At 37.0% G+C, this 23,248-nt stretch overlaps 1 protein-coding gene across 3 annotated transcripts in view; it reads left to right on the forward strand.

The window, feature by feature from the left end:
- Positions 1 to 21,619, forward strand: part of agpat5 (1-acylglycerol-3-phosphate O-acyltransferase 5 (lysophosphatidic acid acyltransferase, epsilon)) — a 99,427-nt gene extending 77,808 nt beyond the window's left edge. For 2 of the 3 annotated variants that reach the window (XM_048530447.2, XM_059645584.1), the window contains 2 exons: positions 15,725 to 15,848; positions 19,581 to 21,619. In XM_048530447.2, the coding sequence (XP_048386404.1) occupies positions 15,725 to 15,848; positions 19,581 to 19,806 (350 nt within the window). In that variant the 3' untranslated portion in view covers positions 19,807 to 21,619. Of the gene's footprint in view, positions 1 to 12,196; positions 12,274 to 15,724; positions 15,849 to 19,580 lie in introns of all 3 variants that reach the window. The other variant, XR_007247510.2, reaches the window with a different exon arrangement.
- Positions 21,620 to 23,248: the final 1,629 nt, after the last annotated feature.

Below are 23,248 nucleotides of genomic sequence, written 5' to 3' on the forward strand. Positions count from 1 at the left end.
AACCAGTCCAACCTGTCTCTGCCTCCCTAACCGGTTCTTCCTCTCACCCATCCCTTCCTCCCACCCCAAGCCGCACCCCCATCTACCTACTAACCTCATCCCACCTCCTTGACCTGTCCATCTTCCCTGGACTGACCTATCCCCTCCCTACCTCCCCACCTACACTCTCTCCACCTATCTTCTTTACTCTCCATCTTCAGTCCGCCTCCCCCTCTCTCCCTATTTATTCCAGTTCCCTCTCCCCATCCCCCTCTCTGATGAAGGGTCTAGGCCCGAAACGTCAGCTTTTGTGCTCCTGAGATGCTGCTTGGCCTGCTGTGTTCATCCAGCCTCACATTTTATGATCTATTTTTGATAGTGATGGCTGATTAAGGAAAACTGAGAGGACAATAAGCGACCACCTTAGGTCTTGAATAATGCAGTTGGATCTTTTGCATTTGTCTGAGCCAGCAGATGGAGTTTCTATCCTTTGCTGAGGTGTTACCCAGATTTATTTCAGTTTCTCTAATGCAACTTAAGGATAGAATGCAGGCTGTGATAAACTTTTATAAAATGTTATAATTTTTGGAAATAAATTATTAGAAGAGAAGATGGTGTAATTTCAGTTATTTTGAAGTTATGTTTGTTTTAGTTAGGCCAGAAAGTCACATGGAACAGTGACCTAAAAAAATTCCCAAGAGGGCATATGATCCAGACAAGTATTCAGTGGGACACATGTTAATAAAAAGAATAATTATACTGTTAAGTACACAGCAGGTCAGAAGTTTTGTGTAGCTTTTGACTTCATTTTAGAAAATGCAGAACTTCAGTTAAGGGAGAACAGCTTCCTTCCAGCAGAGAATCAAATGAGAGGTTCAGGAGAACAGTTTCCTTGTGGCAGAAGAGTTTAACTTTATGGAATTTCTAAGTTCTGAGAGTATATAAAAGTTGACAAGCTGTCAGAAGTGAAGAGAAATTTAGAACTTCAAAATTGAAGAAAGTTCTTGCAAGCAGACGCAGAAAGAAGTCTTAAAACTCATCCATTCAAGGAAAGAATTGAAAAGAATCAGTGAGGTGAGAGATTCAAGAGTTGGAATCGAGGAATTCAGAAGTAGGATTGAACATCTGTAAAAGGACAGCGTTGGCAAACTGTTTGAAACTTTGTTTGCTGTTTATGTTAATGCCTTAACTGTTTATAAATGGCAAAACTTTATTTGTTTAATTTATTTTGCAAAATGGATTTGCCAGCCTTGAAGGAATATATTTCAGCGACTAACCAATTTGGTAACCAACGGCAGAATTTAACCTTGTGATGTATCAAGCCAGGTTTCATTCTTGGACATGACTTGCCCATCAGCTGGGATCATAATAGGCAGCCAGATACCCATGTGTCTGACCTTGAGCTATGTTAAATAGCACAGAGAATTTGGAGAACTGGTGAAGTATGCTGAAGATATGTATAATGTTTTTAGCAATCAGTGTTCTGTGCCAGAAGCAGGTGACGTTATTGCAGTGAAAAATCTAAACTTTGTAGATTATCTTACAGTCTATCAGCATGTTAAATTTACTTCTTATCGGGATTAACACAAGGAAATAGCCAAGAAATTATATGGAATCAATATCCGTGACTTTTGGTGATGTTAATGATGCTGGGTCACTTCAGCCTTGGCAACGATCATTTCTGGGAGGTTTAGCTCTGTAAACGGCACTAATTCTTGGCGTCTAGACTACAGAGTGAAGAGCTCCCTGCCTGCATGCACCATTGTGTACGTACATCCGTTCTTGAGTTTTCTGTCCGAAGGCAGATAGTTGGCGGTTATTTGTCAAATCATATCCACACTTAGTTTCATCCCTTTATGCCCCCAAGTTAATGAATTTCAGGCATCACTAGACTTTAACTCTCCTTTCATCACCTTCGCCCATTTCCTTGGACAGGAATCCTTTCCCGACTCTATGGACCATTTCACTGGTCTCCAATGTTTCCTCTTCACCTGGACCCTTCTGGCCTTTTGCCTATATTTGACCTCCTCTTAAAGAATGACCAACATGGCATCAATAGCCTTAATTTCTCTGCTCCCTCATTCAGAAACGGGCATACTCACCATCCGTTCCACTTGCTTCTCCTCCCCTTCTTTTAGGAGCAAATATGAAACAAAATTCCAACTCTATTCAGTTCCAAAGATGAGTTGTACTGGACCTGAAACATTGAATCTGTTTCTGTCTCCACAGATGCTGCCAGACCTACTGAGTTTTTCCAGAAGAACCTTCAATTCTTCTTTCAGGTTTGCAGCATTTGCAATAATTTGCTTCCGTCGACTACTAACCTGGATAAATCATTCGCAAACAGGTTGCAGAAGTTAGTTAGCTACCATCAGCATTCTAATTAAATAGCTCTCACTAATCATTACAGTGTACTTTAGTTTGATCAAGGTAATTGTGGTCTTATTTTACAAATAACACGGAACAGAAAAGGAGAATGTGCCTCCCAATATCGTTGTCTTGTATCACCATTCACTTGGACTCCGTAGTGACAGTTGATAATTTCTGTAATATTTATTTATTTCCTCTTGGATATTCTGTTTTTATGTATTTGCACAACCTGCCATGCCTACAAAATGATAGTATTTTGAAAACTGATCCAGATTTATGCCTTGAGCAAGTAGGCTGTACTGTATCAAGAAATGGTTTCATGACCCACAAAATATTCCTCACTTTACATCCCTTGGAATATTTATTTTTCCTTCTTTTAACTTCAGTATTTCTTTCTAAGGGAAAGGTGTTTCACAAGAATCACATGTCAACTGTGCAAGCACAGACCAACACACAAATGAAACAAAACTCATTGATTGCTGCTAAAGCACAGTTTACAAATTTATACCATTGTAGCACTGGATGAACTTGAAACACAAGAAATGGTGAAATCATGGAAGTTCTTAAGCACCAAGGTCGCAGTTTTAAACTGAGCTGCTGGAAAACTGGTGGCCCAACAAAATCATCAAGTGCAAGCTGGAATTCAAGCAATGTAAGATACAAGTAAGAGTTTCAGTTGAGCTACTGTTTATGGAATATTTGGGATGTGATGCAAGTTAGAACGTTGTTGTAATGATCAAATATGGAGATGACAAAGGCATGGTTGAGAATTTGCACAGCTGAGCTGGGCAGGCAATAGTTGGTTTTAAGGAGATGGCCTTGCTGATGGAGAAGAAGGGATGTTGAAAGCCTGAGTTGAGGTTGTTCAGTGATATTTGTTGAATGGGTTTCTGGAGTTTGAAAGTAGACTGGAGTTAATGGTTCGTTGGGCTAATTGAACTTTCTAAAGCAGACAAAGGACGGCACAAGGATGTAGCCAAAATTTCTAAGTGATGAAGATTATAGCAAATAAAATTCAACCCTGTAAAGTATAATGTCGTATGTTGCAAGATTTATCAAGCAAAGTTTTGTTTAAAGTCCTTTATGCGCCTCAGGGCACCTCTAAAGCCTTTCACGGTCAGTTAATTGCTTTGTAGACAAACAAGATACCCTAGACAACAAGTAACCTAAAGCAATGTGTTTCTGTGCTGTTGAAGTTTGGTTCCATGTCTGCTGCTTTTTGGAAAGAATTCTATGCGATCTTTTAAATAAATCTGAGAAGCAAAATAAGTCTGCTTAATGCCTCATTGAAAGTTGACCAGAACGACTTCTGTCCTGCACTAAAGTGTCAAACTGCAGCACGCCCTTGACTTTTGAAGTGAGGCTTGAGCCTATAACGTCGAACTGGGATGAATTGTTGCTTTGTGCCACAAATTTTTTATATTCTACAAATACTTCCAAAGCAATAAGGAAATGGGCACAACATCTAGGTGTAGAGCTGGATGAACACAGACGCCAGGCAGCATCAGAGGAGCTGGAAAGCCGACGTTTCTGGTCTGGACCCTTCTGAAGAGGGTCCAGACCCGAAACATCAGCTTTCCTGCTCCTCTGATGCTGCCTGGCCTGTGTTCATCCAGCTGTACACCTTGTTATCTCAGATTCTCCAACTTCAGTAGTTCCTACTATCTCTAAGCACAAGAGCTAGATTTGTAGTGAACTCAGTACCTGCCACACCTAAAGAAGCAAGCAAAATTGAGTTGAAGCATTGTTTTTCAATCTGCCATTGTGCTGGAAGCACATAAATCTCTGATTCAGGTGCAGTTTAAACCAGCAAATAGTTCTAATTGTGGAGACATGAGGAAGCATTCACCCTTCAAGCAATGCAGAGAGAGTTCTAAAGGCTAATCTAAACAATAGAAAATTTAGCTTAAAGGTGATCGCATTGAAACATAGGATTCTTCAAGTTGAGAGGATGTTTCTCTCCTCCTAGGAGAGTCTAGACCCAGCGTGTATAGTCTCAGAAGAAAGGGGCTCCAATTTAAGACTCAGGTGAAGAGGAATTTCTTCTCACAGAAGGTTGCGAATTTTTGCCACAGAGACCAGTGGGGACAGAGTCTCTGTGTATATTTAAGAATGCGACAGTTTTTTAATCAGTACGTGAATGCAGGCTTATGTGGAAAGATCAGGAAAATGTACATGAGAATGTTAGACCAGCCATGACCCCACTGAATGGTGGAGCAGGCTCAAGGGACCAAACAGCCTACTCCTGTTCCTAATTCTCACAGTCTTATTGGGGAGAAGAAACAAACTTACTCTTGAAAGGAGTTTAACAAACGGAGACTTCATGAAAGTATACAATACCAAGGAGAATGCTAATGTGAGAAGCATTTTGCATTAAACCAGCAGCACCCTACTCTTTGAGAATTTGTCATAAAATCTCTGCCTGCAGACTACCAAATACTTAAATGTGTTGTTGCTTCCCAAATCCGTCAATCTTTACACCGCAATTCCGCATTCGAATCCCAATAATTGGATGTCAAGTTTGGCCAGAGTACAGAAATAGCAATTAGTGCCGATTGGTTGAAAAGAATGACAGTTATCATTGTGGTGTCTTGGCTGCAAAAAAAATTGCTACACCCCCTTCTTAATCTGTCTGTAAATGCCCACACAACTGGCCAGGCCATTCTTGTTTGGTGGCTCTCCTCTGTGAGTGAACTGGATTGAACTGTTGCAGCATGCTTTCATTCTTTGTTTATGGTTAGAGAATCATCTTCCCATCCTAGTGTTTTTAGCTTTGAAGTTTTCTTTGGCCCACTTATGTTTCTGACCTACGTGCTACCCTCAACAAGTTCATCCAAAAATATAACAGGTTATCTATTTATTTTGATTATACTTTACTCCACCTCACCACCATTTCATTGGGTCCCCTGACTGTCTGATTTCTCGTAGTTTGACTGTTGTTACACTGAACAGAAATTTCTTGTAACTAAACTTTGGGAAGTCTGAAACTATTGTCTCAGGTTCTGCCACAGACTTGGTTTCCTAAACAACATTCCCATTTTGAGCAAATTCCTCAAGGTGTGTAAGATATTTACAACCTTGCTGTTGTGCTTGACCCCAAAATGTGTTTCTAACCATATAACCACGGTATTGTTAGAAAAGCAATATTAAACTTACCTGATGCTGAAACTCTCATCTGTGGCTTTTGTGAGCTCTTGACTGTTCTTGTTTGAAACGCTTTACAATATTGAAAGCAGTGTATAAATGTTGTTTTATGAATATTTCAAAGACAAGCCACTGCATGAGGGACAAGGTCTGAGTTGTAAAAATATCTTAATTTTTGTCCACGTGATTAAAACCTGGAACTGTTCTTGGGTATGGTAATTCAGACAAAAGTCTGGATTTATTTAAGGGCCTGTTACTTGTTTGAGAGGCAAATTGGATTCTCTGGAAAGGTGAACTTATTGGATTGAACAGCCTGTGCAGTTTGTACTTCATTTCTGTGCTCTTTATTCTCTTTGGATGTGAACTCATCAGTTATATGCCATAAATGCATTGAACAAGATGACTTGAATTCAATGAGAGACTTTGGGTGCACCTGATGGATGCAAAATCCTATGCTAACCCAGCTAAGTATTCCATGGTAAATATTATTCACTGATATTTAGTTTAATGCTGGCCTTAGTCCAATAACTGATCATATTGAATGTTGCCAGTTTTATTTCTTTAATTTTTAAAGCCTGGGAAAAGCAAGTTGAAGTGGCATGTAGGGGGAAACTCATTTTCTTCCAATATAAAGAAACCAAATACTGAACTACTGAATAATGTCCTGGCTTTGCCAACTTTTTCTTGAGAACATCTGGATAATGACATTTTCAATGTTTTTTGTTTGTCTTAATCCAATAACTTTCAGACCATTGATTAAGTTTCAACTTAACAAGAGCTGTTGCAGTTATCAGTATGTTTTTAGAATAGATACGCAAAATGGACATATTTCATTGGTAAGTGGCAGCTTTTTCCCAGTGCTGTTTTAGCACAGTAGTTTGTTGTAGATCATAAACTGTAGAATTAGTGACGCACAATTTTATTGTGGGGAGATAATACATCTGTTTAAATAGCTATGGTATTAAATGAATTGCTCCATGGTGGTCCCTAATGGCTGCTATGTCAAAGCATTGCCAGGTGTAATAAGTGCTATACCGTACAAAACCCACAGCCACCAGATTTGATTCTTTTGGAAAATAAAGCAGCGCAAGTTACTGAAGTGTTAGGGGAACACTTTTTGGCATTAGTGGAGAGAGATCAGAAATGTTTTGATTTCTCTCCTCAGATGCTACTGGACTGCTAAGCTTTTTCAGCAATTTCTGTCTTTGTTTCCAACGTACAGCTTCTACAATTCTTTCACCTTTTACTTTGGGATTGGTTATCATCGTAATTCCAACACTCTTAAAATAGTTATGGAAAAGGATAAGTCTTCCATCACCTTTAAAGCTCTTGATTAGAGTAAGGCAAATTTCGAGGGTATGAAACAAGAACTTCCAAAGTTAATTTGGATTAGACTGATCATAGGTAGGGGGACGACTTACAAGTGGGAGGCCTTCAAAAGTGTGATAATGAGAGTTCAAGAGCATTTTGTTCCTTTTATTGAAAGGCAAGGCTGGTAAGATCAGGGAACAATGAATGTATAAAGAAATTGAAGTTCTAGTGAAGAATTTTTTTTTTAAAAAGTCCTATTTAAATATAGACAACTGGGATCAACTGAATCGCTGAGTGTAGAGTGTGTAGGGCTTTCTTAAGAAGGAAATCAAGAAGGCAAAAAAGGAATATGAGATAGCCCTGGAAGATAAGGTTAAAGGTGCTCCAAACAGATTCCACAAATACAATAATAGCAAGGGAGCAACTTGAGAGAGAGTAGGAACCTTTGAAGATCACCAAGGTTGTGTTTGTGTTGAACCTCAGGGGATGAGCGAGATATTAAATGAATATTTTGCAGTTTCAACAGATTTTACTGTTGAAAAAAATGGAGGCTAGAGAATGGAAATAAATATCGATGTTTGGAAAACAGTTCACATTACAGGAGAGGAAGTGCTGGAGGTCTTAGAAGTCATCAAGGTACATAAATTTCCAGGATCTGATCATGTGTGTCCGAGGATGTTGTGAGAAGTTAGGGAGAAAATTGCAAGGCCCCTAGTGAAAATATTTGTATCATCAATAAACTGGTGGAACTATCAGAGGACTGGAGGGTGGCTAATGTTGTGCCATTACTTGGGAAAGGCTGCAAGGAGAAGCCAAGAAACTATAGACCTGAGAGTCTGACATCATTGGTGGTTAAGTTGTTGGTGATTCTAAAAGATAGTATTTGCATGCATTTGGAAAGGCAAGGATTGATTAGGGATAATCAACATGTTTTTGTGAGAGGAAAATCATGTGTCGCAAACTTGGTTGAGTTTTTTTAATGAAGAAGCCCAAAATGATTGAGTGTAGAGCAGTAGCCATTGTTTACATGGACTTTGGTCAAGTCTTTGACAAGGTTCCGCATGGTAGACTAACTAGTAAAGTTAGATTATGTGGCCTTCAGGGTGAGCTTGCCAAATGGATATAAAATTGGCTTAATAGTGGGAGACCAGGATTTATGATGAGGTTTATTTTTCAGACTGGAGGCCTGTGACCAGTGGTGTTTCACAGGGATCAGTACTAAGGCAACTTTTGTTTGTCATTTATACAAACGATGGATGATATAGGAGGCATGGTTAGTAAGTTTGCAAAGGACACCAAAATTTGTGGAATTATGGACAGTGAAAATGATTATCTGGGACTATTAGAGATCTTGATCAGTTGGGTCAGCGGGCTGAGAAGCGGCAGATTGAGTTTAATTTGGATAAATGTGAAGTATTGAATTTTGGCAATCCGAACAAGGACAGAACTTTATAAACTCTGGTTGCCCTGTTATAGGAAGGATATTGTTAAGCTGGAAAGGGTTCAGAAAAGATTTACAAGGATGTTGCTGGGATTGGAGGTTTGGAGATATAAAAATAGACTGGAAAGACTGGGACATTTTTCACTAGGGTATAGGAGGTTAAGGGGTGAACTTCGTAGAGGTTTATAAAATTGAGGGACATCGATAAGGTGAATAGAAAGGGTCTTTTTCCCTCGGGTGCAGGAGTTCAAAACTAGGGGGCATATTTTTAAGGTGAGACAAGAAAGATTCAAAAAGGACACAAGGAGCAACTGAAGGTTTGGAGGGATGTAAGCCAAGCGCAGGCAGGTTTGACTGTTTTAGTTTGTGAACATGGACAGCTTGGACTGAAGGGTCTGTTTCTATGCTGTATGACTCCATCACCGATTCTGTAATGTGAGCTGATCTTAAAACAGTGCCATGGTTGGAAAGCTGCATCTCCCCTCTCAGTTTCAGAATTTGGAAAGTGATAGTTGGCTTGGGTTCGCACAATGGCATTTTCTTCAACCAGGCAAATATACCAATTGAGTTGGGATAATATACAGTTAGGGATTTTATACAGTTTGGCTGTATTAACTTTCATATTGACAAAGATTATTAATGGTCAGTATCCAGATTCATACACACAAGATAGTGATTTGGTTGAGATGCATTTGCTCCTCCAAAGAGAAGGGAAGAGAACTAGAAAATATTGTCAAGCGTGAATATTAAGAACTATTTTCAAAGTGCAATAGCAATTCTATTCAAATGGACCTATACACTGCACTTCTAGTTAACTGACTGGAGAAGGTATTGTGAGCAGACACCTATCCTAGTTCCAGAAGTGTTGATCCAGACTGATCCAAAAAAAAGCAGAAAGCGATGCCATCCCAGAAAGCAAAATACAGAAATGTCCACTGAAAATGTCTGAGAATTCTGTTATGGTGAGGCTCTGAAATAGTGGTGTTCTATAATGAAACAATGTCATTCCGCTCATGAATAGTAGCTATAATCCGTTTATGTCATAATTAAATCAGCTTTACTACATATAGGTCTAGAAGTGCCTGTTGGATGTCCCATTGACTACCAAATTATTTGGCAACATTTTTTTTCTTGGATTTCGATAGAACTTGGAAAAAGAGTAACCTGTGGAAAATAAAAATTGAGAATTTATGTAATTCCCCTCAAATCATTTATTCAAAAAAAGTATTGATGACCTTAGCGCTTGCATGTAAAATTTATCAAGGCTGCTTCCAAATCTATGACCACTACCTTCTAGAAAGACAAGGGCAACAGATACATGGGAATACCGCCATTTGCAAGTTTCCTTCCGACTTGTCACCCTGACTTGGAATTACATAACTGTTCCTTCAGTGTCACTGGGTCAATATTTTGAAACACCTTCCCACATGATATTGTATGCCTATAAGACACCAAATGACTGCAGTGGTACAAGAAAATGGTTCACCACCACCTCTTGAAGGGCAATTTGGACAGACAATAAGTATAGGCATTGTTGGAGGTGCCAGCATCCCATGAATTAATAATCAAGTTGGTTGCTTCCCTAGAATAAGACACTCTCAAATGTCACAGCTGTCAAGTCTAATTGTGAAATATAAAAAGCCTTCAATAATGAGATCTGTATTACTTAAACTTGAGCTGTAAAATTCTACAATGTTGCAGTTTAGAAAAAGGACATTTTGAGTCTGCACCACTTTTCTGGTCTTAATCCACTCTTCCATTTTAGGAGCTCTCAATAATTGCTTTTTCAAACAACCATTTAATTAATCTAATAAACTTGCAGCATGCTTCAATACTGATTTCTTGCAGAGTTGCACATTTTTTTACATGAAGTTTATTTTCAAATTTTTCCTTTTATTTTAGTCATTATCTTTGCAGGCCTCCTGTGTTTACTTTTTGAGCAGTGGAAGTAGTGAACTGCTATTTAACCGTATTCCTGAGTAATCTCAATCTGGACAATCCCTAACCACCTCCCTAACCATGAAGCAATTTTTTTTTCTTTTGTTAGTTAATGTCTTATCGTTGATCACTAACTATTATTCTAACAATAATGTTTGATAGCATTTGAAAAGTAGACCTTTGGATGTCTATTTTATTATCTTTTCAATTTTAAAGCTACAAGAATGTAATAACTGGGATTACTTAATTCAAATGATGAAATGTGTCTGCTGCTTAACTGCAACCCCTCAAGTGCTGTGGAATTTGTGATTTTTGCAGTGAAGTTAGTTTCAGAAAACTAATGGTGAAGTTCAACTGATGTGATATTAAATGTTCTTGGGATTGCCAGTGTTCCCTTGTGACATCGCTGATAAAACCCAGCTGTTTCAACACACATAGGGCAGAAAAAAATTGGCTCCAATTTGTACTGTCCTTTCAGGATCATGGTCATTCATTTGCTAATGTTGTTTGACTTTACGAATCAGATTTTGTCCAGTCTACCAAAACCAGTATGAATAATCCTCATGATCGTTTTGAAAAATATATGCAATAATCACAATGCAGTATATTGTGGCATGTTAATTGTAAATGAGCAAAATACATAGAACAGAGCGCACTAGAAAGCAGTGAATATTGCCAGCTATTGTAATTTCATTGTATGACTTACAAATGGAGTTTCAGCTGCATTAGATTTCTGATCCACTCTCAGTTTAGAATAAATGCTAAGGCTCTTTTTGCAGTTTGTCTCTTCTCAGTTCCGTCCACTTCTCCCATCCTCACTATTGCCTCAGTTTTGCGTGACACTTGAGTGATTTTTCCTGCATGTTATCGGTCCACTGGCAGTCTGTAATGGATTTCTATTTCATCATCGACACTATAACTGAGTCTAGTTTTATTTTTAGAAGATGACTTGTTGGCTTTGTGGCAGAGATAACCAGCAAATGTTGGAAGTTCAGACTGTTTATTCTGCTACAAATCACCACCTTTTGGGGAGATATTGAATAACAAATTACAGGATAGCATTAACATATTCTGCAGGTTTAGAGAAGTATAATAGGACAAAAACTAATGAATCGAAAGATAACAGCATTGGGACAGGTTATTGAGTCATGTTTTAAAGAATGTCTTAATGGCAAAAAGAGCAGTGAAGAGATTTAGAGAGTGAATTCAGGTGCTTAGAGCCAAAATGACTGAAGACACGGCTGTTCATGATGCAGCAAAGGAAGTCAGGGAAACAACAATGGCCAGTATTGGAGGAACACAGAGTTCTCAAAGGATTGTAAGGCTTTTAGATTTACACAGTTGAGTCTGAGTTAGTCTCAAAGCAAATTAAACATGAGAATTTTTTAAATTGGGTCATTTTTGAGCCACAAGCCAGAGAGAGTGTGGAAGTGAGTAGCTGTAAGTTAGAATGTGGGCAGCAGGGTTTTGCCTAATTTTTGGTAATGGAGAGTGGAAAATGGCAGGCAGACAAGGCAAATATTCTAATTGTCGATATGCGGGTAATAACATGTATGGATAAGGATCTCAGCGCATCACTGAGAGAGCAATCAAGATTAAAAATATTAGAGAAACAAGTGTACAGTTTTTCTAAAGAAGTTATGAGCTCTCAATCTGAGCTCAGGGTCAAAGAAGATGCCAAGGTTGTGAATCATAGGGTTCCAGCTGAAACTATGGTCATGAAGGGGAAATAGTGATGGTTAAAACAGTGTCATGAGCTTAAAAATGGAGTGTGTATACTGAATCATGTTACTTTAGGAGAGCATGTAGATGAGATGTAAAAGGAGTAACGGTGCAAGAGCAAGAAAGCTTTGGTAGGAAATTGATTGGCTACAACTAAATAGAAAGCCCTACTCGGCTGAACCATGAGAGAGATTGGAGAAATTGCAGTAAACCACATCGAAGTCTGAAAATGATAAAGAATAATTCAAAAGAATACAGTTTCAAGATCACAGTTGTATTTTTGTGTTATAGCAAGAATGGGAACCTCGTTAGAGCTGTCCAAGTTACAGGAAAGATGGGCATATATTTGGGAGACAACAAGGACTGAGGTAAATTGTTTATCCTGATCACTGGTTAGCTATAATCAACAAAAGACTAGCCATCAGGCTTGAGACTATCCTGATTATTCCTACCACTAGAGTGCAATTATCCTTAAATGCATTTTTTAAAAAAATGGAACAACTGTTATTCTTGAGGAATCCAATTTTTAAATAAGTAATTTTATTATTTTTTGTCAGATTATATAATCTTCCAACTAGGTGAGTAAATATAACTAATGTTCAGCCTGTTCACAGAAATAATACTTCACCTTCCCTGCATGATTTATGTTGTATTTACACTCTTTTGGAAAATATTGTTAGTGCTCTTTGCTACACTCATCATTTGATGCTACACTTTATAGCACCAAAACAACTTGGAAATAATTCACTGAAAGTTGCATTGTGATTTAAAAAGGAAGCTAAAAAAGGAATTGCTGAAAATGATCACCTCCAAAGTCATTGTCTGTAAACAATAAACATCATGTGAATAATTTTCTCGTGACCTACTTGCACTGTAATGGTGTCAATGTTAACTGAGAGCTGCAGATCCTCCTGTCTCCAGAACACTTAATAGCACCTTCCTCTTGCCCCAAAATGAAGAATAAAAACAGCCACTAAATAGAGCGTCAAAATAGTATATAATGTAGAGTGAGACTTTGGAAAATCTAGATTAGCAAAGTGACTTTGGTGTCCAAACACATACCTCCTTAAATGTGACACAGCAAGGTAAGAAGGGTTTTTAAAAGCATGTGGATTGCTTATTTTTATGAATAGAGAAAGATTATAAAGGCAGGGAAATTATGCTAGAATTGTGTAAATCACTAATTTGATTATAGCTGAACAGTCATAGGCAATTCTAGATACCACACTTCACCTTAAGGGACACAGGATGTTCCCAGGAAATAACAATGGATATGAGATGCTTCTTAGTGAGGCGAGGCTGGAAGAGTTTTGATTATTCCTTGGAAGAAAGGAAATTGAGTTAAATGTTAAAGCCTTGAATTTATATAATGCCTTTGATAAACAGTCCATATCAAAATATTTGCAGTCAGTGAATACTTTCAATGTTCAGCCACTGTTGTAACATTGCATCGACCAAAGCAATATGCTGAAAAAGAATTTGTTTTTGTGATAATTTAGGAATATGTTTTGGCCAATTCACTGGCAAAAATTTCCCTATTCCTTGAAATAGCTCCATTGTCTTTTTTTACACCTGAGTAGCAAATGTGACCTCAATATAATGTCTGATCAAAACGCAACGACAGCGTGGCACAGTTTCAGTCTTGCAGTGAAGTTCCCACCTTAATTTTTGTACTCTAGTCCTGGAATGACGCTGGAAATCTACAACATTCTAATTCAGGAAAGTACACTGACCATAGGGTGACATTTATTAGAGGCTTTGAAGACTGAGGTTTTGATAGAGTAGATGGAGATAAACTACCCTGTGGCAAATAGATCAATAACCAGAGGTCATGGATGTAAAATTATTGGCAAAAGATCTGGATGGGAAATGAGAAACCATTTTTTTTCTCTCAAACATCACAACCTGGAATGTTGCATATGAAAAGGTAGAGACAGCTAATTCTACAAATAATTTTTTAAGGAAATGGGCAAGTATGTAAGTGTAAAGAACTTTCAGGGTTAAGGATAAAGTGCTGGAATGTGGCACAGAGCAGCACTGCTCTTCCACAGAGTCAGCACAGGCATGAAAATTGAGTGGCCTTCTGAATTGAATATTTCTCAGATTCTGTGAAATTCACAAATTAGTAATTTTATCAACTGTTATGGTGTTTAGAGTCTGGTGTATAGCTTTCAGTGAGACTAATTTTTAATATTTAAATAATTGCGTTGCCGACACTATAGAATTCTTGCAGCCACAAAGAATGTTCATTTCATTTAAATTATTACAGAGAGTTGCTAATATTTCATGTATTGTGTGCAAGTCCTTATTGTTACAGCCAGGAAGTGGTCAGGAGGTGTAGCCAGTGCTGTCAGCTGTAGTCAAATGAGAGCACACATCTGTCAGTTCAGTTGACATTCATGAATCCTTGAAGCTTGATGTGTTCCCTGCATGTCCCTTTTTGTGAAATTCATTCATTGGGTGTGGGCATTGCTGGCTGTGCTAGCTTTTATTGCCTATCCCGAGTTGCCTTTGAGACGGTGGTGGTGAGCTACTTCCTTGATTCAATACAGTCCATTTGGTGTAGGTACACTCTTCTTGCCATTAGTGGGAGATCCAGGATTTACTTAATAAATCTGCATAGAAGTGACCTTCAGACTTGTCCAAATATATGTGAAAATACATTATTTTAGTCAGATCTATGTTATCAAGTCATGATAACGTAGTCCTACTCTTAGTCAAAGTGTCGATAACAAAGCATAATTTTAAGGTCAAAGGCAGGAGGACTGGGAGGGGATTTGAAGAAAAATCTTTTTGCCCATTGGGTGGTGGTAGTCTGGAATATATTGCCTAGGGGGGTAGTTGCGGCGTAACCTTTCAACCTTTTAAAAAGTACTAGATAAGCACTTGAAATGTCATACTGTTCAAGGCTATGGCGGTACAGACTTGGTGGGCCAAAGGATCTCTTCTGTATCACATGATTCTATTTCTGATTCAAAATGGAATAAACTTGTGAAAAGAGAATTACATTGAATTGATAGAAAATGACATTGTGCAGTATTTTAATCAGTTTTTTTTAAGGGTATATCGTTTAATGCCATTGCAATGAGTGGAGTTTTTGAATAGGTGATTTGCATTGTTTGGGTATAGTTTTTATTATCATGAAGACTTGAGGGTTTTTGGGTAAATGGGAGGGAAGTGGACTTTTGAGTTATCAGTCACGATCTCATTGAATGGCGGAGCAGATTCACTGGCTAGTCTATTTCTGCTTCTGTGTCTTATGTACTTGTTTCAGGTCTAGAAATCTATGACAGAGACCTCTGGAAATATTTTTGCAATTCTGTTCAGTAGTGTTGATGATTTCAGTTGAATTATAAATATTTATAGATCCTGGGAATAGAGGTATCTGTCTTACCCATTCCTGGTTCTTATGCCATGTAATAATACGTAACTGATGCAGTTGATGATGCACATGTTTTTCTTATTTCTTTCAGTCAGTTTGGATTTGAAGGGTCATGAAGTTGAAAGTTCTTGATCTGTCCATCATTATATTTCAAAATGATCAGATGAAAATAGTGAGGACTGCTTTGTCTTAATTTTCTTTTGTTTTATTCTTTGGAGCATATTTGAAAATGAGCTCCGAAAAGAAAGCATCGGTAAAATACTACTTTAGAAATTAACACAAACATTCCTTTCACAGACCTTCTAAACCATTTGAACTACTTATCTTGGCCAAAATTATATTTTTGCAAAATTATATTTTTGTACAGTTAACACAAATAGCTATGTTAATGCTTTTGTTATTTTCTATTTACAGTTAATTGTTTCTTGGATTCACAGAATTCTTGTGCAGAGAGTGTCCGAGAATACACATTTTCTTTGAGCGTGTGGATGTGAAAGAAGTTCCAGAGGAGGCTATTTTCCTGAAGAGGTGGTTACATGAACGCTTTGAAATCAAGGACAAGTCAGTAACAACATTTTTAAAATCATTCAGGCTCATTTAAATATTACTTAACAAATCCCTACTTACTTTATTTCTCTACCAAAATTATGTTGGCTTCAACCTAGTGTTTTATGAGACCTCCAAAATCCTGTGATTACAAATAACTTACATGCTGCTAATGAGTAGGGATTACTTTAAATTTCTCCAAATACAACCAAGATGGGCAGAGGGCAGTAAGACGGAGCAAGGGGACAGACCAGATAATGTAACAACTTTTCAATAAAGAACTGTGATTAGGGTGTTGCAGATCTATTTAAATATCGCAATGAAATACAGTCATGGTGGAAGATGTTGTACCACTTTTTCTTTTGAAGGCATCATCTTAGATGTAGACATCTCAAATATGAATTCAATTTTCTGCATCCTCCTTTGTTCATAAGGGTGTTTAAACACATTGTCTTTTTTCCATGATTATGTTTTTGCATTGAATTGACTTTTTTGGTATCTTGGAATATTGTGACAAATTATGGGTATCACATTTTAGAAAGGATTTAAAGGCATGGGGTGGTGGCAAAAAAATTTGCAAAATTGCTTCCAAGGATGAGAAACTTCAATTATGTGGATTGATTCGAGAAACTAAGTTCTCTTTAAAAAAGAGAAGGTTAAGAGGGGGTTTGATAGAGATGCTCGAAATAATGAGGACTCTGGACAGAGTAAATAGGGAACAACCCTTCCCAATGGCAGAAGGACCAAAAACCAGAGGGCAGAAGTTTCAAATGAATGATTAAAAGAAACAAAAGCAACATGAGGGAAACAAAAAATTGTGCAGAACTGGTTAGGACCTTCAAACGTACTGCCTGAGAGTAAGGTGGAAGCAGAGTCAAACATGGCTTTCGAAAGAGAGCCAGATGATTTTTTTTTCCAGCCATTATCAGACTGTTGAAACAAATAATGTAACGTGTAATGTACCTATATGCCGCTAAGTCTTGATCTGTATATCTTTTGCTTGCTGTGATCTGCCTCGACCACTCATAAACAAAGCTGTTCACTGTATTTTGGTACATGTGACAATAAATCAGTCATTTGTCTGCAGGGTTATGGAGAAAGCATTGGGGAGTGGAACTACCTGAATTTCTTGCCCTCAAAAGCCAGCAATAACATGTCTTATTGAATGGTGATCTCCTGTGCTGTATGATTCTAGATGGTTTCAGTTTACTTGTTCAGACTAAATTACCTGTTATGAGACACATCTGGAGCAGGTGAGGCTTGAACCCAGGCTTCTGGCTCGAAAGTTTAGGGGAGTGGGTAGAATACCCCTGTACCCACTTTGTATTTAGAAACTGAGATTGCAATTGAATAATATGTTTTAGATGATGAGTGTGTGCAATAATAAGCTTTTTATAGAATTAAAATTTCAGTGAAACATTTGAATGATAATTACTGCAAATGATGGAATTCAGAATTAAAAGCACAAAGTACTGATGTTCAGAATGTTTAAAAAAATATTCTAACACAGGCCATATGACCTTCATACTTTGACGGACATCTATTAGGTCACTTCTCAACCATTTTTCTTAAGAAGGACTCGCCTTTCTGATCATTATCCTTCTAAATTTTCCCTGCCCCTATAATTATACAGTAAAATTATTTTGACTAACTTGTTCAGACATGCAATGGCACAATTTCAGAACAGGTGAACAATTGCAATTCTGGGCATTTTTGATCACCCTGAAAAAGACATCTCTAGAATAGTTGGGACTTGGCATTTGACGTAAAGGTAGGGTTACAGCTACTGTGTCACAGTAGCCTTCTAATGTCTCTGTATCCTTTCATAATAGAACTAAATTCTGCATTCTAACGAATGTCTTAATACAGTTTTAGCTTAATTTGCAAAATTTAATTTTATCTCTCCATAAAAGAATCTCTGTGCTTGTTTGATATTTTTATAGCCATCCTAACCTCAACCTTTAGAGATTACTGTGATAATGGGAACTGCAGATGCTGAAGAATCCAAGCTAGAGATTACTATGCTTGTTTATTGTGCTTTTTTTTGTTTCTTCACCCCATCTAGACTTGCACTTTGTAAGTAATGTGAGTTCCCTATTCTTCTCACCAATGTGTACTTTTTCACTGCATTGAACATGATTTAATTTGCAGAATAGGAAAATCATGTCCTTATTGCAGCCTTCCATGGGATTGACTATTCCATCCCATGCCCACCCAGGCCAATGTGTCATCTGCAAATTCTGATGTTATGTTTGATTCCAAATCGTGAATGTAAGTTTTGAACAGCAGTGATTTCAGCACTGATTCTTAAACGCTCGTTTTGACATTTTGCCAGTCTGAACAACTACTTTGATTCCCACTACCTGCTTTCTGCATTGAAGCCAGCTACCGCTCCATTTTATCACTTTTCATGTGACTTCACATCAGTTGAATCACTTTACAGGGTCTATTATGGGGCCCCTTTTGAAGACAATTCAAATAAATTATATCTACTGCATTACTGTTATCTATTCTCTGTTAACGTTGAGAAATCCAATAAAGTTAGTCAAACACATTTTGTTTAAATTTGTGTAATAATACCTCTGTTACCTATTCTGTAGTTTACTCTCACATATATGGATGTAATCGCCTTGGACTGCAGGCATTATCCTTTTCTACTTTATTTAGTTTATTCAGGGCATCCACTGATTTGTTTTCACCTATCTCACTGTTCATCTCATCATTCAATATTATTCCTACTTGTGCTAACTCTCTAATAGATAACAAAGCAAAATAATTATTTCCCATTTCCACACCCCTGTATTGTTGACTACTGCTTTTCTGTCTAATCCTTAATTAATGGCCTTATTTCCACGATCACTGCTTTTTTTTTTAAATCGATGTGGCTTTAAGATATGTTTTCATTTTGTTTTAAGCTCCTCAGTAACTTGAGTGCCTCTGTTGGACACCATTTTAAATGTTACACTATTTTGCTCATCCTTACCAATCTTTACAATTTACAGAACTCAGGATTTTTTCATTGTCTTCTAACTCCTGGAAGAAGATTTGCAAGTATATGAGTCTGAAGAGGCATTGAACTTTAGTTTCCCTTACAACAGACAATATCATCTGTGTCTTGAACTATCAAAAACCTCCTTACAATTGCAATGCACAGGCAGTTCCTGGGTTGCAAATGGGTTCCGTTCTGGGGTCCATTCGCAAGTTAATTCGTACACAAGTTGAAACACCATGCAGGGAAACATAAAGCAGCAGTTCATAAGTTGAGGAAATGTTCGTATGTTGGGTCTTTAAAATAACACCCCTATAAGAGATCACATTCATAAATAAAATGTTTGTAAATTGGGGACCCCCTATATTACTTCATATAATGCTACAAAATTAAGTTTACACCAGTGTAGGTAGATAGCCAATATGTTGTAATATTGTCATCAATTACTACTTGAAATTAGTTTTGCTAAAGTTTTGCTTTACGGAAAAATGAAGAAAATTAACAACTGAACAGTGGCCTCGATCTTAATTCCCTGAAAAGTTATTTTGTTCTCAGGACTAATCTAGGTTATGGACTTATCCGCATCAATTCACAGGGGGAATCCAGTTTAAACCTTTCATTGGAGGTATTTCTGAATTCCAACTTCTAACTTTTAGCTTGGAGTTTTGGAAGAGCTACTGGTACTTTTAAGCTCATTTCTAACCACTTAGATTATTATGTGACCTGAATGTTCCTTTGTTTTCCAATCCTCTTGACAGGTTGTTAACAGAATTTTATGAGTCAGAAGATGAGCAGAAACGATACAAATTTCCTGGAGAAGGCCACAAATCACAGTTGAGCCTAATGAGGACGCTTCCATCCCTGCTCTTCCTTGGTGGTCTGACAGTCCCCATGCTGCTGACAGAATCTGGAAGGAAAATTTATATGAAGACATGGATTTATGGAACATTAGTGGGTTGGTTATGGGTTAACATTAGACCCTAAATTTCCATCCTTTGATGCAAGTTCTAATTATTTAGAATAATCCTAATGTAATTGCTTGTACAGCATTTTTTGGAAGTTGCCTATAAAATGGGATTTCAAAATTGCAGTTGAAGAAATTTTATACTCTAATGAAAAACATTTGCCTTAATGACTGAAATGAACATATTCCGGTAATGTATCTGTTCAGTATAGCTGTAATTTAGTGGCAATATTTTACCTGCTAAGTGTAGTTTTAGAGCCCTGATGTGTTTCTGTGCAGTTGAACAAATTATTGTAGGCTGTTTAAAGAATTCAAATGGTGTGGTATTAAATTTGTTGAGAAGGGAAATGTGCTTTATTTGATGCTATGTATAGCTACAGGCTGTACTGTTTTGGGGAGGGCGTGAAGTGATTTATTACCACACTCATTTACATAGAGTCTGCTATTTTGTTGCTATATGTTGAATTGTTCGAATTGTTTTCAGAAGACATCACTGCATTTCGGTTTGTATTTAAAGATTTTTTTTAGAACAAGCTTATAGCATTGATCTTTCAAATACTGAGAGTTAAATCAGTGGGTCATCATTCTCTGTACTGCTCTAACTCTGTCGTATCATTAAAAATCACATTTTCAAGAACTGTTCCAATCCAATGAAATTGCTGTGAGGCATGGTTTATCTGTGCAGGGCAAAACAATGCAAATATAAGTATAGTTATGAAAGATGGGTAATGTGCTTAATTTTAGTTGCTGACTGCTTAGTTTTGTGAACTGATGGTGATTTTTATAAAATAATATAATTACTGCAGTATTTCAGCTGATGTGCATATGTACTAAATGTACATAAATTGTTGGGCTGGAACTGTCTTCAGTTGTATTTATACAGCACCTTGAATATCATCATCTAACATTGAAAACCACAAAGATGAAGCACTGGAAAATGAAGTGGATTACTGTATATGTTGACCTTTGTGTGGATAAACGATTAAGAATCTACTGCTTGTTCATTTAGTAATTGAGTTGCTTCGTAATTGTGAACTGTTTTCTTAACTATGTGAAGCCTTGATGTGCCGTTTACTGTATTTACAGAAAGCATGTGCCTTTTGCCTGTAACTGACTGGTTCATTCTCAAGACTGATACTGATGACAGTCTTAGTACAGGCATATTAGAAATGCATCATTGTAACTTGCAACTGGATTTGCCTATGGAAAAGCTGGTATTCCCTCTAGTGGATCAAGAGAGCTAGAATAAATTTTCCCTGTGATTTCTCAAACTGTTTTGTTTGCCTACATGCGGTATGTACAGTAAAACCCACTATTCAAGTGTACAAATCCAAAGTTTTTAATCTTGCTCAAAGTTTATAATTCCTAAGTGTACAATTTGGGTGCACCTGCTATTGAAATAGTGCTTATGAATGCTGAATAGTTAAACCTGCTCTTAATTTTACTTACCTCAAACACAATTCAGACAAAGTAAAATATTTATAATAATTTTTAGGTATTATCACTGGCATATTACATATCCTGAATTTCTTTCCCCAAGAGCACAACAGTGAGCTAATGGAAAGTATTATCAATGTTTTTACACATTTTCAGGATAATTCAAATGGTGCGATGCCAATGTGATTAATCATAGTTTCTTAAGTAATTAAAACAAAAATCACCTTTTAATGCAGGTTGGTTCATTGTGATGTTCAATTTTTTTAAAGCACATTTGTTTTAATAGACTATGTTTACAACGTTTATCATATCATCAACTTGCACGCATATTCGTTCTAATGTTTTCTTTTACAGCATTTTTAAGCATTACAATTTGTGTACACCTGTTGCTTAAATAAATTTTAAATGACTAAAATATAATATTGGCTTATCTATTTTTCTATCTTTGCTCCATATGGAATGAATAAATGCTCAAATTACTCTGCTTCTATTTACAATTTAAATATGAAATTATAAGTTATTAGGGATATACTCAAGCTTCTCTTGTAAATTACTTTCCATCTGGAATCTGTCAAAGATTTAATTTTGCTTCATTATCTGTTTATAGATATGCAGCAAGGCAGTAGATTTTTAGATTTTTAATGTCGTGTGCATATCTTTAAAAGTAGAAAAATGTTGCCATCTAGTTGTCAAGTAAGAAAAAATATTTATTTCTGTATCATCCAAATTGATAGGTATGTCAGGCAAACAAGGAAAGGTGTGAAAGGAGGACCCCATATAGTAACACTTGACTCTTGATATGAACATGATCTTGAGTTTTTTTTGTCTTTGATACTGTCACCAAATAGTTGTATATATTGAGTTCCATGAATGGACTGCATGGATGAGCATGACTGTTAAAATGTAATGATGACCTGTTGTAAAATTATGCAGTTCCCCGTAAGTAGAGAACTAACTTGAACCAGAATCAAACCGAGAAGCTGGAAATACTCAGCAGGTCTGGCAGCATCTTTGAGAAAGACAAACAGAGTTAAAGTTTTGTATCTGGGATGACTCCTCAGCCAAATGGACTCTATTACTGGGAACTGAAGTAGCATATTCAACTTTGTAATTATTACAAAGATTTGGTTATATTGTGTAATTCAGAATAGAGAACTGGTTCAGCGGTGTTAATTAATTCGTGCAGGGTGCTGGGGTAGTTTATGTGAAATCTCAGGCTCCAACAAATTTATGTCTGTAAGGAATCTGGAAATTACCCATTATGGAGAATGGTTCAGTACTAGGTTTGTACACAAAAAAAGGACAGCATTTGAGATTTTATTTTGGTCAGGGCCTACCATGAATAAATGTAATTTGAGCTAACGGAGCGATAATTCAAACTGGATTCACTTTTGTACTAAGGCTGCAAAGGCAATACTGCAACAATTCATCTGTGTTGTAACCAATGGCCGGAAAATTTGAGATTAAATTCAAACAATAGATGTACAGTGAACAGTTTTTGAACTAATAAGTGTGCTGAAATAATTACACTTACAGCATTATACTGTTGATAACCAAGCATCACAAATCAATAAGGAAATCAATTCTGCACGTTTTAGATCATCGGTCTAGTTTCCCCCCATGATGAGAACTATTTACCTCCTAAATGATTGCCAGGTTTTTCCCTTCACCTCCATATATTTGATCACCAATTGTGAGCAGAACCTCCAGATTTAAGTAGTTAATTGTCTTTTTTTTTGTTTTACCATATGTTTTAAGGGGATGTCACATGAGCATAGGAGGGAGAAAAGAATCAAGGGCTTGCTGATAGAACTGAGTGAAGAAAGATAGGAAGAGCATATATGCCAACATGGTTCGTTGAGCCAAATGACCTTTTTATGCTGCTGTTCTGCATAATTCTGTGCAACTTGCATTCACTTGCCCTTTTGTTGAAACTTATTTCTAAATATAGTTTCTGCTTCATTAACATTATACTGTTGACTATCTTGTGCATATCCAATAAGACACAGAATAATGCAGTATAGG

This window comes from Stegostoma tigrinum, chromosome 4 (assembly GCF_030684315.1).
Source record: "Stegostoma tigrinum isolate sSteTig4 chromosome 4, sSteTig4.hap1, whole genome shotgun sequence".
NCBI classification, from domain to species: domain Eukaryota; kingdom Metazoa; phylum Chordata; class Chondrichthyes; order Orectolobiformes; family Stegostomatidae; genus Stegostoma; species Stegostoma tigrinum.